The 16,489-nt window shown below is 50.1% G+C and overlaps 1 protein-coding gene across 2 annotated transcripts in view; it reads left to right on the forward strand.

Annotated features, from left to right (window-relative positions):
* Positions 1 to 15,267, forward strand: part of SHC2 (SHC adaptor protein 2) — a 40,830-nt gene extending 25,563 nt beyond the window's left edge. The window contains exons 8-13 of one of the 2 annotated variants that reach the window (XM_077331944.1): positions 1,458 to 1,638; positions 4,019 to 4,085; positions 5,755 to 5,919; positions 7,908 to 8,215; positions 9,385 to 9,520; positions 13,848 to 15,267. In XM_077331944.1, the coding sequence (XP_077188059.1) occupies positions 1,458 to 1,638; positions 4,019 to 4,085; positions 5,755 to 5,919; positions 7,908 to 8,215; positions 9,385 to 9,513 (850 nt within the window). In that variant the 3' untranslated portion in view covers positions 9,514 to 9,520; positions 13,848 to 15,267. The remainder of the gene's footprint in view (positions 1 to 1,457; positions 1,639 to 4,018; positions 4,086 to 5,754; positions 5,920 to 7,907; positions 8,216 to 9,384; positions 9,521 to 13,847) is intronic. The other variant, XM_077331945.1, reaches the window with a different exon arrangement.
* The last annotated feature ends 1,222 nt before the right edge of the window (positions 15,268 to 16,489 follow it).

Genomic DNA, 16,489 nt, shown 5'->3' on the forward strand with positions numbered 1-16,489 from the left:
GCCAATCAGAAGTAGTGAAGAACTGGAGCCCCACTTTCTAAAATCATTTTGACAGGCACCAGGAAATGTGTTGGCAAGTCCCATGGAGCCACGTTGGGGACCCCTGGCCTAAGTGCTTTCTAGGCTCCTGGAATACTTAGAGGGCTGAACAAGGACTGGGTGGGTGGCTCTTCAGTAAGGCAGCTAGTGTGCCGCTAAGTGGGATCCTGCCAGAGACAGCAGCCGTTACCCATCTCTGGCTGACTCCGGCCTCCCCCACATCAGCTTTGTGGCTCGACCTGGGCTTGCAAGCTGGGGCGGCATCTTTTGGCAGAGGCACGGACTTCAAACACATTGCTTTAATTGGGTTTCTTTTTTTAAAAGGTGCGATCCTCATGATGCTGAAATGTCAGGGGAAGGGAGCTTGATTAGGCTTTTGTAATCTGTTTGGGCAACAGTTATTGGGCTCCTGACAATCAGGCCCTGAAAAACATCTGTTCCTCCGACCGGCTTGCCTGTCTCCCTAGCGGCCAGCCAACTGCCCTCGTCCCCCACCCCTGACCACCCCTTCCTCCTTCCACTCCCCTCCAACAAGGCTCAGAGCCTGCAAATCCCAGCTGCATGAGAGCTGCCCCTCAGGTGAGCTCCCTAACAGCTGCCTTCAGCCTTTCCAGGTCCTGAGGGGGAGGGAGAGGCCATCCACAGAGTTCTTTCACTCCACGCCCCCCCCAATCTAGCGCCCATTCTATTCCTGAATGCTTGGCTCCTAGTTGTTTATAAACGTGGAAAAATCCTCCCGCCAGAGAGGAAGGGAAGTGCCCCAGGTGGTAGCAGCACATTTGCCACAGAAGCTCCTTTAAAAAGACTCACTACGGCTGACCACCGTCTCTTGAGGCTTGGCCCCTCCCTCCCTCCCTGCCACTGCCTCTGGAGAGCAGGAAACCGCCTAAAATCCTAAGAGATCAGTTTTCATTGCTCCCAAAATTTCAGGAATATTTTGCATCGTTTTGGATATCTCTTACATGACCAAGGAAGCAAACTTGGAGTATAATTTTCGCTCAGGAACATCTGACTGTGCAGTGCTATTTAGGGGGGCTTGCCCCCACTCTGTCACCTGCCAGTCGCAGATTTCCCAGATTTTCTTCTGCTTGACTCTGACCCCTCCTCTGCCCTCTTTGCCTTGCACAGTCCTTAGATGCTAAGGCTCACCTGAATGCCATCTGAATGGGAATCTCTGTTTTTGGGCAAGTCCCCCCCACATTCGTTGCTGTTTTCCTGGGCTCACCCCCAGCAAGCCTCGATTCCCCTGGGAGAGGCGATGGCAGCTGGCGAAAGAAATTCTGCAGCAAGAAATCTGTAGAGAATCGTTGTGTGTGTGAGGAGGGGGAAGGGGGGGGAGTTTGCAGGCAATGACTCTGTGGTGCATACTCCCTGCCAAAATCTCCAGCTATATTCTCTCCCTTTCCCTTTCTGGCCAGAGCCCTGGGAACTGAAGAGGCCGCGTGGGGCGAGGATGATGAGACCTCTGAGCATGACTACTATAACAGCATCCCCGGAAAGGAGCCGCCTCTCGGGGGCTTGGTGGACTCCCGCCTCTGGCACGGCACATCTGCCTGCCAGGCGCCCACGCAGCTTCTGTGCAGCAGCCACGTTGGCCAGGTGAAAACAAAGGTGTCGGGCTGCAACATCTAAGGCATTTCTTGCTTAAAAAAAAAAGGTTTGGTAACCCCAAAGCACCCTGATCTGGATGGCTCAGGCCATCCTGATCTTGTCAGAGCTCAAAAACGAAACAGGACCGGGTTAGTACTTGGATAGAAGAAGAGGAAGAGTGGGTTTCCTGTCCTGTGCTTTCTACTGCCCAAAGGAGCCTCAAAGTGGCTTGCAATTGCCTTCCCTCCCTCCCCCCGCAACAGACACCCTGTGAGGCTGGTGGGGCTGAGAGAGCTCGGATGGGACTGCTCTGGGAGAACAGCAGCACTAACAAGACTGTGACTGGCCCAAGGTCACCCAGCAGGCTGCACATGGAGGAGTGGGGAATGCCAGATTAGAAGCAGCCACTCTTCACGACTGCAAGCTGGAGACCCCCAAGGGCGTTCAGCGTGGGTACTTTGCAGAAGCAGGCCATGGTAAACCATCTCTGAAATCTTTTCTCTTGACCTGGGTGGCCCAGGCTAGCCTGATCTCATCAACCCAGGGTTGGCCCTGGTCTGCGCTTGCATAGCAGCCCCCTACCCCATCCCCAGGAATGGCAGGGTGGCTCTGCAGAGGCCAGCCACCTTGACTCATTGTTGGCCTTGAAAGCCCTGTGAGGTCCCTGTAAGTCGGCTACAACTTGGTGGCATTTTCCACCCCACCCCCCCAAATAAATCCCTGGAGAAATAGAAAAATCACCTACCCGTCCCCCGATTAACTGGATAGCAGATTTCAAAATTGCTTCCAGCTGTTTTGATCCAGGCACTTGGAGGAGCCTGCCTGCCTCCTTTCCCTCCCATCCTTTGTCCAAGTTCAGGCCAGTCCAGCTTCCCCTTCCCTCCTCTGAGCAGCCCTGCAGGCGGCACCTGGGCCTACGAACTGGGTGCCCCGGAGGGTCACAGTATCTGACCCACATTTGGACCTCCACTCTTCCATGGAAGCTCTTGCAGGGGGGAGAGTACATGACTGTGCACTCTCAGCCTAGCCTCCCTCGCAGGATAAAACAGAGGAAAGAACCACGCAAGAACTACACTTTGGGTCCCCGCTGGGAAGAACGGCAGCTCATAAATGAAGAAACCAACTTCATGTAAGAAGCGCCTGCCTGGCAAACCAGCTGTGGAGGGATCTCTGGGGGCCATTCCACACTCGTTCAAAATAGCACAATGGTTGCAAATTGAAATCGCTACTGTTTTGCTGTTATGCACAATATCGTTGACAATCTGCAACACTCCTGAAACCGATCCACAAAAAGCGCTTCATTGTAGCGCTTTCAGAGAAATCCCAGGGCCATTCCGCACCAGGATCTATGTAGCAAATTGGTTGCAGAACGAAAAAACGCCATTTTAAATAGTGGAATTAATCGTTATGCATACCTGCCTTTGTAGTGGAATCCAGTTGCGTTTCTATCGTTTCCCACAGGTTTCCGGTCTCGGCAAAAATCGCTAGCCAGGAAGCGATATCGCCGAGCTTTGTCCCGCCCCTGGCCGTGAAGCACCCAATGGGTGGCCGTTATCATGCTCCCCAAAAGCCCCTTTCCCTTTAAGGAAGGTTTTAAAAAAAACACGTTGCAACGAATCTGCGTTGATTCGTTGCAACGGAGAGGCCCATCTAGCTAACAGGTGGTGTTTGAGCTGCCATTTCATCATTGCCACGCTCCCCCCGAGTGAAAAAAAAATACCCCCCCCCCCGCACGGGCGTGATTTTCAGCCAAAAATAGAGTGAAAAATAAAGGGAAAATAAACCAACAAATGGGGCTGTGTGTTGCTTGGTGCTGGGTGACTTAAAACAGCTCTGGGGAGGGACTGCAGCCAGGGAAGCCTCGCTGGGTAAACGAAGGCTCGCCGGTGCGTTGATCTCCGCTCTCTCTGAGAAAAAAAATGGATTCACTGGAAGATCAGAGTAGAGAGCTAGGGGAAGGGACTTTGCAGAAACTGCAACAATGGTAACACACAGAACTTTCCCACTAGTGTTGCAGATTGGTTGCAAGAGTGTAGCGCTTTCTGGAGGGTGAATCCACTTTTTGGGATTTCCCTGAAAGTGCTACAACAAAGCGCTTTTTGCAGATCAGTTTCAGGAGTGTTGCAGATTGTCAACGACGTTGTGCATAACAACAAAACAGTAGCGATTTCAATTTGCAACCATTGTGCAATTTTGAACGAGTGCAGAATGGCCCCCAAAAAGTGTGACGCACTTTGCGTGGGCATGAAGATGCCAACCACTGGGCTTCCTCCTTCTGTAGCCTCCATACAGAAGTGGGCCTTCATGGGGGTCTCAGCTCTCTTAGGCTGTGTGCACCTGGTTTAAGAAGAGGTGGTGATTTCTGTCTCCTGTGTCTTCTGTTCCACAGGTTGGAAGTCCTGCCAGGAGAGACCATAGCAGCCACTCCAATTTGCACTGGGACACCGATCCACATGGTAGCCATAATGCTTATTATGTGGGGAAGGGGGGGGGGAGACGCACATAGGGGGCCTGGTGACAGCTGAGCTTCCCCAGCTTATAGTCTTTTACTTCCTTCACCTGTGGAGATAAACCACAATGGACTCCCTTTCAGGGCTTTTGTCAGGATTGGGAGTTAATGTACGCACTTGGTGCTTCCCCCAGGAAATTTGGGGGTGGGGGGGCATTTGCTCATCCTTCTGCTTCATAGGGCTCAACCCTGCTGTCCCCCCTTCCAGACTGGGCTCTCCTGCTGAAGGTCTTTGTGCAATCTGGGACAAATTTCTTTTTCTTGGGGAGCTCTGCATCCATAGAAGAGCTGTTGCATGTTGGGGTTCCAGCAGTCCATTATTTTTAGAAGTCTGCGTTTGTTCCCATCTCTGGGCTGGGGGAAACCTGGCGATTTGGGAGTACACCCTGAAGAGAAGAAGAGCTGGTTTTTAATACCCCGCTTTATACTTCCTGAAGGAGTCCCAAAGTGGCTTACGAAACTCCTTTCCCTTCCTCTCCCCACAACAGACACTCTGTGAGATAGATGGGGCTGAGAGAGCTCTGAGAGAACTGTAGCTGGCCCGAGGTCACCCAGCTGGCTGCATATGGAGGAGGGGTGGGGAAAATCAAATCTGCTTCTTCAGACTGACCACAACACCATGCTGGTGTTCTCAGAGGGTGAGCTTCTGGGAGGGGTCAGAACCTCAGCAGGCCCTAAATTCCATCCTCCAAAGTGGCCCCTTTGTCCAGGGGACCTGATCTGGGTTGTCTAGAAACCAGTTGTAACAGCAGATGCTGTTACAACATCTCCAGATGCCACCTGGAGAACGGCAGCCCTACCTCACTTCAGCCCTTGGTGTCAGGTTTGTGCTATGGGCCCTGTCTTCCAGGGCCCCATGGTGTTCTACGGTTATTTTTAGGGTGTTTCCTTTTCAATGTGGAGGATGTTTAAGTTCAGGATCATCCTAGTAAACGTCTCCAGCAAAATGAAGCTGTCAATGATTTCCACAGCTCTCTCTGAGAATGATGCCCCATTCTTACTTGTGTGGCTGCCAGCCGCTCATCCACACAACAGCCCTTTGGGGTAGATCAAGATAGAGCGTCCGTCTGTCTGGAGCAGAGGAAAAGAGTGAGATTAGCTTGGTGGGACAAGAGGCCAAGCTGAATGGAGAAACCCCGGGTTAAAAACCCTATTTATATATGATCATAAACAAGGGATCTTCATGCCATTGGTCCATTTCAGTTTAATTTCTGTGAAAGAACCCTTGCATCATTTTATGGTTGGGGGGTCAACTGTATTAAAGGGTCGCAGCATTAAGAAGGTTGAGAACCACTGTTCTAGGAGGTCATGGTGTCCCCGGGTTCTTCCCATGCTCTCTGGGCTGTAGCTCAGACCTTGGATAGCCCAGGCCAGCCCGATCCTGTCAGATCGCAGAAGCTAAGCAGGGTCGACCCAGCTAGTGTTTGGATGGGTGACTTCCAAGGAACAATTGGGTCACAGTGTGGGGGCAGGCAATGGCAAAGCACCTCTGAGCATCCCCTGGATCCCCTGGCTACATGACACACAGGCCGTGTGCTGAATAATAAGAACGTGTTGTAGAGGTGTCCTTTGGGGGGAAGTGGGCTGCATAACCTGGGTGTGGTTGTGTCTTCCAGGTCAGAGCTGTGATGGCTACCTGCAGGCAGATGGGAAGCCGCTGGGCTCCCGAGACTACGAAGAGCACATGTATGTGAACACCCAGAACCTGGGGAATGGCGAGCCAGAGGCCAGGGGGCCCCGGGGGCCTGAAGAGAGCCCCACAAAAGACCTGTTTGATATGAGTAAGAGAGGGGGCCGGCGGAGATAGGGAGGGCTCTGCTGCTAATTTCAAAGTTTAAAAAACACGCACACGAGTGTTGGGAGCACAAAACACAACACTACTCCCACCCTGCAAAGTTGAATAATAATTTTATTAATATCATCTGCCCACTCCAAGTGATGCTCCGGGTGTCTTACATAAGAAAGGTGCAAGAAAACACACCAATCATTTGGGGGGGGGGGGTGGAAGAGATTTTTAAGGGTTTTTTGGGGTGTGTGTGAAGTTTTATCATGCATCTAGGGGATGAAGATGATAAGGCTGGGGGGGGGGGTTGGTTTCCTAAATTCTATACCCTGAAAAACTATGTTCTACAACCTGTTGGTGATTGAGCACATTTGAACAGATGTATCAAGTATCCTGCGTCTGTAGCCGTGCATCTCTGCTGTAAGGGACATCAGGTACTGGCAGGTAGGGCTCAGTGGCTGCTTTTCTTTGGCATGCAGAAGGTCCCAGGTTCAATCCTCAGCATCTCCAGTTAAAAGGGTCAGGTAAAAAGTGATGGGAGATACATCTGCTTAAGATTCTATGGCAGACTGCGGCCCTCCAGATGTCCATGGACTACAATTCCCATGAGCCCCTGCCAGCAAACTGATGGTCTGATTCAGTATAAGATGGCTTCAGGCGTGTTTGGGTGTGTGCCGGGAGTCTAGAACTGGAGACAAGCTGTCAGGGGATAGACAAGGCACAGCCAGGCAGTACATGGAGCTACAACCTACAGGTAGCCCACCTAGTCCCTCCAGCACATATCAGAAGAAGGCTGAAGTGTGTGGACTAGCAAGGTCACCCAGCTGGTTGCATGTGGGGGAGTGCAGAATCGAACCCGGCATGCCAGATTAGACGTTTGCACTCCTAACCACTACACCAAACTGGGCTGAAGAGGTCCCCCGTATTCAGGAGAAGCATGCCTTATTTTTATTTATGCTTACTTTTTTTTGCTTATGTTCCACTTTTCTTTCTGATCTGGGACTCAGAAGGCTATTCACATCATCCCCCCCCCCACATAATCTTAACAACAATCACCTTGTGAGGTAGGCCAGATTGTGATGGGCCCAAGCCCCCTTGACAGGCTTCCATGGCTGAGTGAAAGATTTGAACCCGGTGATCCCAAGTCCTGGGTGTAGTCTGCATGGGGCTATGGGTGCTTTAAATTTTCCCTCTGCAGCATCCATGATTGATTTGTGGTGACACTACCTTTCCCCAGCGATATCCAGAAGTGGATATAAGCCTCAATATTTGAAAAATTGGCATCAGTAAATGTGCGCCTCTCTGCTTTTCCAAATCAACTCTGCCTCCTGCCTTGTTCCTTGAATGCTGTAACAAAGCAGTCTTCCCTGACTGGCCAGGATATCAGTTCAAAGTCTTCCTGGTTCCCATTGCAAGGCTTCCCTTAAAGTGACTGTGCTCCAGAAGCTCTCAGCAGAGATTTGCTTCTTGGATTTATTCCCCCTCCTCTGCTGTCTCCAATCCCCCCCCACCTTCAAGTAAAGAAAGAAAGAGGCTCCTGCTGTGCTTGGCTACTCCCTTCTGAGCTTCCCCAATCGAGTGCAGAACACTTTCTGTTTCAATGGGGGGGGGGGAATATAAGAAGACCCAAGTTCATATTGATCTGACTTCTGCAGGATCTACAATGGAAAAACAAAGTAAGTGCAGAATCAGCCCAAGTCCCCTTCTCTAACCACTACACTATGCAGCCCCGTATCTTACAAAGGGCCACTGATGGCCAGAAGGAAACTGCTGCCATCCCAGCTTCTTCCAGCTTGAATGTCCCAGACCTCTCTTGTAGCGAGAGCCACAAAGACTAGACATTTCATTCTTCTTAAAGCTGAGCTTATCCCCAGGCAGCATAGGTTGACCTTTGTATGTGCTCTGACCATAAAGGGCAGGTTTAGAAAAGCTGCCTTTGGAAAGCTGCAGTCACACCCCAGCATAACCAGTCTCTGTCTTCGCCAGGGCCATTTGAAGACGCCTTAAAGCTTCATGAGTCCATGTCAGCTTGTGGGGCGGGCAGCAGCCCCCCGATTGAGGACCAGTGGCCCAGCCCCCCGACCCGGAAGGCCCCAATTGCCCCCACGGAAGACCAGCTGAAGCAGGAGCCCTGGTATCATGGCAAGATGAGCCGTCGGGATGCAGAGAAGTTTCTGCAGATGGACGGGGATTTCCTTGTGAGGGACAGCATTACCAACCCGGGCCAGTACGTCCTGACGGGCATGCACATTGGGCAACCCAAGCACTTGCTCCTGGTGGATCCTGAAGGAGTGGTAAGCAGCTGACGTGGAGGGCTCATGGAGGCCTTACTTTGGGGACGTCAAAGGCACGGGCGGTCAGGTCATGGGAATGATCCACTCATCCCTTTGAGAGGACCTCCCGCTGCAGGTCTGCCCTGAAAGTGATCCTATGATCCAAGCATATCCAAGCATATCCATATCCTGAGAGCCAGTTTGGTGTAGTGGTTAGGAGTGCGGACTTCTAATCTGGCATGCCGGGTTCGATTCTGCGCTCCCCCACATGCAACCAGCTGGGTGACCTTGGGCTCGTCACGGCACTGATAAAACTGTTCTGACCGGGCAGTGATATCAGGGCTCTCTCAGCCTCACCCACCTCACAGGGTGTCTGTTGTGGGGAGAAGAAAAGGAAGGCAACTGTAAGCCGCTTTGAGCCTCCTTCGGGTAGAGAAAAGCAGCATATAAGAACCAACTCTTCTTCTTCTTCTTTGCAGACATGGAGCGGAATGAGCTGCTCCCAATGGAGGCTGCTCATTACCTCTCTGCATGAGTCACTGTTCCTTCCAGTCCGGAACTGAGCTTAAAAATGAAGACATCAGCTGAAACCTGGGAATCAGACATTCTTCCCCTTTGGGGATTTGCCAGTACATTTTTTATTTTTTGGTGTTGCACATGGCATCCCTCTGCTTTTAATTGAGAGTTGGGGGAAGCTTGACTTTTAGTGATAAGGTGGTGAATGTGACTGTGAGATCTCAAACAATATTCTGGGGAACGTTGATGAGGAAGAGGTGGGGGCAGAGCTTAATTTCCCAGAAGAGAGGTGACAGGGCAAGACCTTGGTAGGGGCCCTACCATCTGCCATGAACGGAAATCTTTTCCCTCCACTCTAAGTACGTGCCGATGGTTTCAGTGCTGTGGTTCTTTGGGGATAAGGGAAATACGCTGTGTATTCTCAGAGATAATTCCTGATATAAATTGATTTCTAGTCCTTGTTCGCAAAAAAAAGGGTGTGGCCACATATGGGGCTTGTCGCCCAGCCCTTCTTCTTTTAACCACACCCATTCAGCCGCACACCCAGGACCCATCTGTGGACACACCCTTTCTTAAAGAAATTTCCTTTTCTTCTGTTCAGACAGAAGATAAAGCCATATGGCACAAGTAGATCCTGGACCTCTTGCCTATGCCCCTTTCCTCTTCTCCCCCAGGTGAGAACCAAGGATGCCTTATTTGAAAGTATCAGCCACCTCATTAACTACCACCTACAAAATGAGCAGCCAATCGTGGCAGCCGAAAGTGAGCTGCACCTACGGCAGGTGGTGAAATGGAAGCAGTGACAATCCGGTAGGTTCCTGATCTTCTTCCCACCCTTCGGAGGAGGGCACGAGGGCACCTGTGCCAGGCTCTGATTGATGCCATGTACTTATGGAACTCACTGCCACAAGGAGGAGGGGGCTGCTGATGGCAACTAGCCATGAAAGCTAAATGGAACTTCTATGTCCAGAAATGTTACATGTTAAATGCCATAAGATGAAGGTGAGCAAAGGCAATCAAACACATTCAGGGACTGCTTTTGTAATCTAGACCAGGGGTGGGCAAACTGTGGCCCTCCAGATGTCCATGGACTACAATTCCCATGAGCCCCTGCCAGCGAATGCTGGGGCTCATGGGAATTGTAGTCCATGGACATCTGGAGGGCCACAGTTTGCCCACCCCTGGTCTAGACAGTGTGGAATTCTATGTCAGAAAGAAGCTAGATCCCCCTCCCCCACACAGATGATATGAGGACCCCCCCCAGTCCCCCTGCTGCTTGAAGACTGCCAGTCATTTGGGGTATCAGCTTGTGTGTGCATATAAGCTGATAACCCCAGAATTAAATTTGGTTGTTCGTAAAGTTGCCCCTGGACTCAGACTTTGTTCTCTCTTCTGTGACATTCCCTGCAAGCAACTCCTGCTCCTAAATCATAGTGCTAGATGGACTTTAAAATCTCTAGGCTAATGCTCTGCCTCCTGCAATGTTATATGGGAGATTTTGAAAAGTCACATTTTCGGCTAGGCTTTGTCCTTGTGGAATCAATTCCAGAGTGTTTTTTTTTTTAATCCGTTTTATGTCACTATCTGAGCTGAAGTCCCACAGCTTTGTGCAAGAGAGCAGCCATCTGATGAATTTAAGGCACTGTTCCTTCTGACCTCCCAGAACCCTGTCTTAGTTGCAAAGTGTCATGAACATGAATCTCTCATAGCTCATTCTAAAGAATGATTTCAGCTCTTGTTCACTATGTTTCTATTGCCGCAGGATCTTTTGTCCTTGGATATCGTTCCCTTATACTGTATCTTCTACAGATATGCCAATAAAGGCGTGGTTGTCATTGCATTGTCTAAAATTTATCCAGGCAGGACAGGCCCAAATTGAGGTCCATTCCGCACAAGTTCAATGTTGCAGGAGTGTGGCAAATTGTAATTGCTACTAATATGCAGTTATGCACGACATCGTACACTATCTGCCACACTCCTGAAACAGTCCCGCTAGAAGCGATTCGTTGAAGCGCTTCTAGGGAAATCCCAAAAAGTGGATTTACCCTCTGAAAAGCGCGACTCTCTTGCAAGCAATCTGCAACACTAGCAAAAAAGACCTGTGTGTTAACATTGTTGCGGTTTCAGCAAAGTCCCTCCCCCTGGCTCTCTCCTCTGAACTTCCGGCGAAGCGATCACCATTTTTTTTTCTCGGAGCGAGCGGAGAGCAACGAACCAGCGAGCCTTCATTCACCCAGCGAGGCTTCTCCAGCTGCAGTCCCTCCACAGAGGTGCTTTAAAGCTCGCCTCAAGTCACCAAGCATAACACAGCACCGTTTGCAAGTTCTCTTTATTTTCGGGCGAAAATCGCGGCCGTGCACGGGGGGTGGGATTTTTTTTCACTTGGGGGAGTGTGGCAATAAGGAATCAGCAGCTCACACTCCAGCTGCCAGCTAGATGGGTCTCTATGTTAGGAGGAAGCAAGGAATCAAGGCATATTCGTTGCAACATGTGTTTTTCTTTTTTTAAAAAAAACCTGTCCTTAAAGGCAAAGGGCTTTTTTGGAGCATGGTAACAACCACCCATTGGCTGCTCGCTTGATTGACGGCCAGGGGCGGGACAAAGCACGGAAAAAATCGCTTCCTTTCTAGCGATTTTTGCCAAGACTGGAAACCTGTGGGAAACGATTGAAACGCAACTGGATTCCACTTCAAAGGCAGGTATGCGTTACGCCGAATTCCACTATTTAAAATTCCATTTTTTCTTTCTGAAACCAATTTGCCACATTGAACCTTGTGCGGAATGGGCCTGAATTTCACTCCCCTTCTTGGGGCATCTGGCTGGACACCATTGGAGATGGGATCCTGGGGGATCGTGGTTCTGGCCCCCCACAGTACTTGGTGCTTCTCCAATCCCAAGTGCTTCTTGCCTTCAGTAGATGGGGCCCTGGCAGTGGAGGTCTACTCTCCAGTTCTACCTACTTAACAATCCTTTTTAGTGTTTGTATTTTCTGGACAGGTGCCTGTTCCCTTCTCTCCTGTCACACCTCAGCATCGTCAGTTTTCCTGCTTATTTTTGCTGTTCACTCCTCTTTGGCTGCTCTCCTTCCTCTGCGTCCTCCTCCTCCTCCTGATGCTGTCCCCTGCGACCTGCCTTGGGAGGGAGGACCCTGGAGGAGATGCCTCCTTCACGGACTGGAGCAGTTATTAGCATTTCATCTCGAGCAAATCTGATGGGTCCTCTGTGGCTGGGGGAAGAAAACCCCAGAGGAAACCAATTAAAATAAAGAACGTGCCACAGAAGCTGACCTGGTTATGCATCTGGCCTCACTGGTGGACCTCCTGCTGGCCCCTGGGTTTGGGCCACTATAAGACACAGAGTGTTGGCCTGGATGGGACACTGGCCTGACCCAACAGGGCTTCCTGATGCATACACAAGGTGTGGCCACTGTGGCACATTCATTCATTCATTCATTCATTCATTCATTCATTCATTCATTCATTCATTCATTCATTCATTCATTCATTCATTCATTCATTCATTCATTCATTCATTCAGCTTTTTCTACCGCCTTTCCATAGGGCTACTTGAAAGATATTAGTGTCATGGTTAAGAACAGCAGCCTCTAAATTGGAGAGCTGGGTTTGATTCCCCACTCCTCCTCCACATGCCACCCTTTGGGTGACCTTGGGCCAATCCCAGTTCTCTCCAAGCTCTCTCAGCCATACCTCACAGGGTATTTGTTGTGAGGAAGAGAAGAGCAGGCAGTTGTAAGCCACTTTGAGATGCCTTCAGGTAGTAAAAAGCAGGGTACAAAGGACCAGCTCTTTCCCCCTTCTGCTTGATGGAGGGGCAAAACCACAAATCCCCAAACAATTCCCAGCCTGAGCCTTTCCTGGGAATGTGGGCAGGTTCGTACCCCACCCCCACTTCACAAGCTCCCACCCTCTTCTGGTCCCCTGCAACCCCAAGCCCCACCCACCTACCTGTCCTGGGCGCCCAATAGGCCAGGCGTTCCACCGTTGGTTTTTTAAATGTTTATCCCCACTAAGACCAGCCAAGGTTCTCCTGCCAAAGTGCAGATCTTTGGACACAGCCTGACTCAAAGGGGAGGCTTGTGGGGCCAGGGAGGAACACAGGGGAGCTTCTCTGGGGTCTGCCCAGCACGTCTGACCAATGGCAATTTTGTCCTGGCTGTCTTCCCAAGAGCTCCTGCCTGCTTCCATTGAAGCTAACTGGCCCAAGGCTCTCCAGGGAGCTTCAAAGGAGAGCAAGGGATTTGAACCTAGGGCTTCCCAGCCCAGCACACTCACAGCTACCCCAGACGCACTTCCCTCCAGTGCCCCTTCCTCACCCAGAGTTCCGCAGTGGAACCAGATGGTCCCTGCAGTCCTGGGGCTGCTGGGTCCTCCCGCCCTTGCCTTGAATCTGCTACAGGTAGACTGCCTTGGGGGATTCCACATGCCCCTTTTCCAGCGTGCTGCGGTGGTTCAGAGCAGGGGTCTCTAATCTGGATGTTTATTTGCACGACGATTAAAAGAAAGCTGGAGCAGCAACAAAGAGGCCGATACCAAAGGAAGAACAACTTGCCGGAAAAGCAAGGTTGCTTAAATGCATCACAGGTGTGCTAAGAGAATGAACCTCTTAAAGAAACATACATCACACTGGAGAGGTGGGTTGGATTCTTCCACATATAGCACAGTTCTCTGGGAGCTCTCTCAGCCCCACCTCCCTCACAGGGTGCCTGTTGTGCGGAGAGGAAGGGAAGGCAATTGTAACCTGCTTGGAGACTCCTTCAGGTAGTGAAAAGCAGGATTTGACACCCTCCCCCCCCCAGCTCTTCTGCTTCTTCTTCCCTTGGGATGAGGGCACTTCCCATATGGGCCTGCCCTTTGGGGCAAAGCGCCTTTTTCTGTGGGCCTGGTAAGGTGCGTGGGTCCAAATATGAGTATGAAAGCAAAATTCATTCAATGTCTGAAGTGACCCCTCATGCACAGAAAGGTGCTGGCAGCCTCCATCTTGCCTTCCACCCATCTTCCTCCTGTGCTTGAAGCCGCTCACTCTGCCAGGCCACCAAATAGTGGCTACATCCAATGCTGTGCCTTAATTCTTGCATTCCCACTTATTTTTTTATCTTCCGCTTCCCCCCCCCCCCCAGCAGGGAGAAGTGTGCACGCACAGCAAAGGTTATACCCAGAATGAAACTTGGTTGATCTTCGAGGTGCCCCTGGACTCAAACTTCGTTTTGCTCCTTCAGCCCAACAAGGACGGCAGCCCACGTGGATCCATCGGCATTTGGAGTGTCGCTCTCACAACGAGAGCCTGGCGAGGTAGGCCAGATGGTTTGTGATTCTAACTCAGGACCCGTTGGATCCTAGCCTGCTACTCTATCCGCCACACCCCACGGGCTGGCTGTGCACTAAACCACTCTGGCTCTTCTTCTTCTCCTGAAGATGCTTCTGTTCTTTCTGATGACCTCCAGCTTTCCGCAAATGTCTCAGAAGTACCTCCTCCCCCGTGCGTGACCTCAATCCCCCCTTCCCTTGCCAGAAACAAAGCCCTCCTCCCCACTCCCCCTGAAAAGTGCTCTCCTTCCTCAGTCTTTGCTGCATCGCCTTCTGGATGCTGCCTTTTCCTTCTCCTGCCCCCTCTCAGGATTATCAAATGGGGGCAGAAAGGTGAGCACAGCCTACCTTGGAGGGAATGCCCTGCAGAATAATAAGCAGCCGTCTGTACCTGGTGTCCTAGGAAATTATACAGGTTTTATTTGTAGTCTTTAGAAATAAGACAAGTAATGAAACAGTTGGGGAGGGAGAAGAAAACTGGATTGCACTTCTCACTTGCAACGCATCCAAGAAGGTCTGTAGCCAACCTGTTTCAGACACCTGCTTAGCTTCGGCTACGGAAGAAGGGCAATGCTTTCTTGGCATAATTCGGTTTCCCTGACGGAAAGGAGCCAAGAGACGATTGCAGCCTGTAGCATTCCGGACTTTGTTGGACCTGCAGAGATTGAATGAGCAAAAGCCAGAGGAACAGCAGCATTTCGGGACACAGGCAGGAGATATCCTTAGCTGCCTTACTTTGATGAATCATCTCCACTTTCCTGAGCTTTCTAGGTCTGGACTTTCTAATTCCGGATTTACAAGCTGGAGGGATTATCTGGAACTGTTGCCTCATTTGCCTGATTTATCTAGGTGCACCAAAGTTCCTCTGAAGTTCCTCCTTTTTGAAGATATGACTGCAGCAATGAAATATTTCAGCAAAATCCTTTCCTATACATTTTCACTAGAATTGGCTACTGAGGTTAGAATAGGATGGGAGGAATTCCCATGTACACCTCCAGGGGCCGCTGTGGCATTAGGACAGCATCCCAGGCCCCTTAGATAAAAAAGTACTGTCCTAGGAATGTGACACTTGTTTCTCTCTGACGTCTGATGTTGCTGCATAAGTTTTAGTTTTGACTGCTTTTTTTTTTTTTGCCACATTTGCCTCCCTAAGAAATGGGTGTGGAATTCTTAAAACACACACACACACATATATGTTATTACAAAACAAATATCCACTGGAACGTTCATCAATCAAAAATAGCGACAGTTTTGAATCTGTTTCTAATTAAATGTGGAAATGTTTGACGATGCCTGAGGTCTTTTTGTTTAGCATCTAATCTATTTATGATTATTACACACCTTCGAAACCACTTGCAAGAAACATCGTTTTTAAACAACAAGGCAATGAAACAGGATAAGAAGCTAAACCTAAGAAAGAGGGTTTTGCTAGAATCACAGAATCGTAGAATTGTTAGGCCAAATAAATTTAACAAACAGACTTCAGTAAGAAAGTAAGTTTATGTTTGCGCAAACAGGAGCAAAGCTTAGCCTTCTTTGGCGAAAGCCAAGACCTTACTCAAAGCATGCTAGACCAAAGAAATTTTTTATACAGCTCATATAGGAAAGTTCCATCTAAACTGCCCATCCCAGGGCATTCCTGGGCCGGGTTCACACTCTCTTCCCTAGAGCTCTAACTCTACCCAGAGAGCCAATTTGGTGTAATGGTTAGGAGTGCAGACTTCTAATCTGGCATGCCAGGTTCGATTCTGCACTCCCCCACATGCAGCCAGCTGGGTGACTTTGAGCTCACCACAGCGCTGATAAAACTGTTCTGACCAGGCAGGAATATAAGGCCTCTCTCAGCCTCACCCACCTCACAGGGTGTCTGTTGTGGGGAGAGGAAAGGGAAGGCGACTGTAAGCCGCTTTGAGACTCCTTTGGGTAGAGAGAAACAGCATATAAGAACCAACTCTCCTTCTCCTTCTCCTTCTCCTTCTCCTTCTCCTTCTCCTTCTCCTTCTCCTTCTCCTTCTCCTTCTCCTTCTCCTTCTCCTTCTCCTTCTCCTTCTCCTTCTTCAGGGGTGATGATTATACTATGCTAATAATCCTAGCCCAAGCGTCACCATCTATACCTCTCACCTTTACTCCAAAAAACAGATTTTTACAACAGGGGTATTATCTGTCAGGCAGGGTGCAAAGATTCTTAGGGCCATTTCGCACGGCTTCAAAATAGCACAATGGTTGCTAATTGGAAACGCTACTAATTTGCCATAACCCACGACGTCGTAGACAATCTGCAACAATCCTGAAACCAATCAGCAAAAAGCACTTCGTTGTAGCGCTTTCAGGGGAATCCAGAAAAGTGGATTCACCCTCCGGATAGCGATACACTCCTGCAACCAATCTGCAACAGTAGCGCTAAAGACCTGTGCGTTACCATTGTTGCTGGTTCTTCAAAGTCCCTCCCCCTGGC

This window comes from Paroedura picta, chromosome 4 (genome assembly GCF_049243985.1).
Source record: "Paroedura picta isolate Pp20150507F chromosome 4, Ppicta_v3.0, whole genome shotgun sequence".
NCBI classification, from domain to species: domain Eukaryota; kingdom Metazoa; phylum Chordata; class Lepidosauria; order Squamata; family Gekkonidae; genus Paroedura; species Paroedura picta.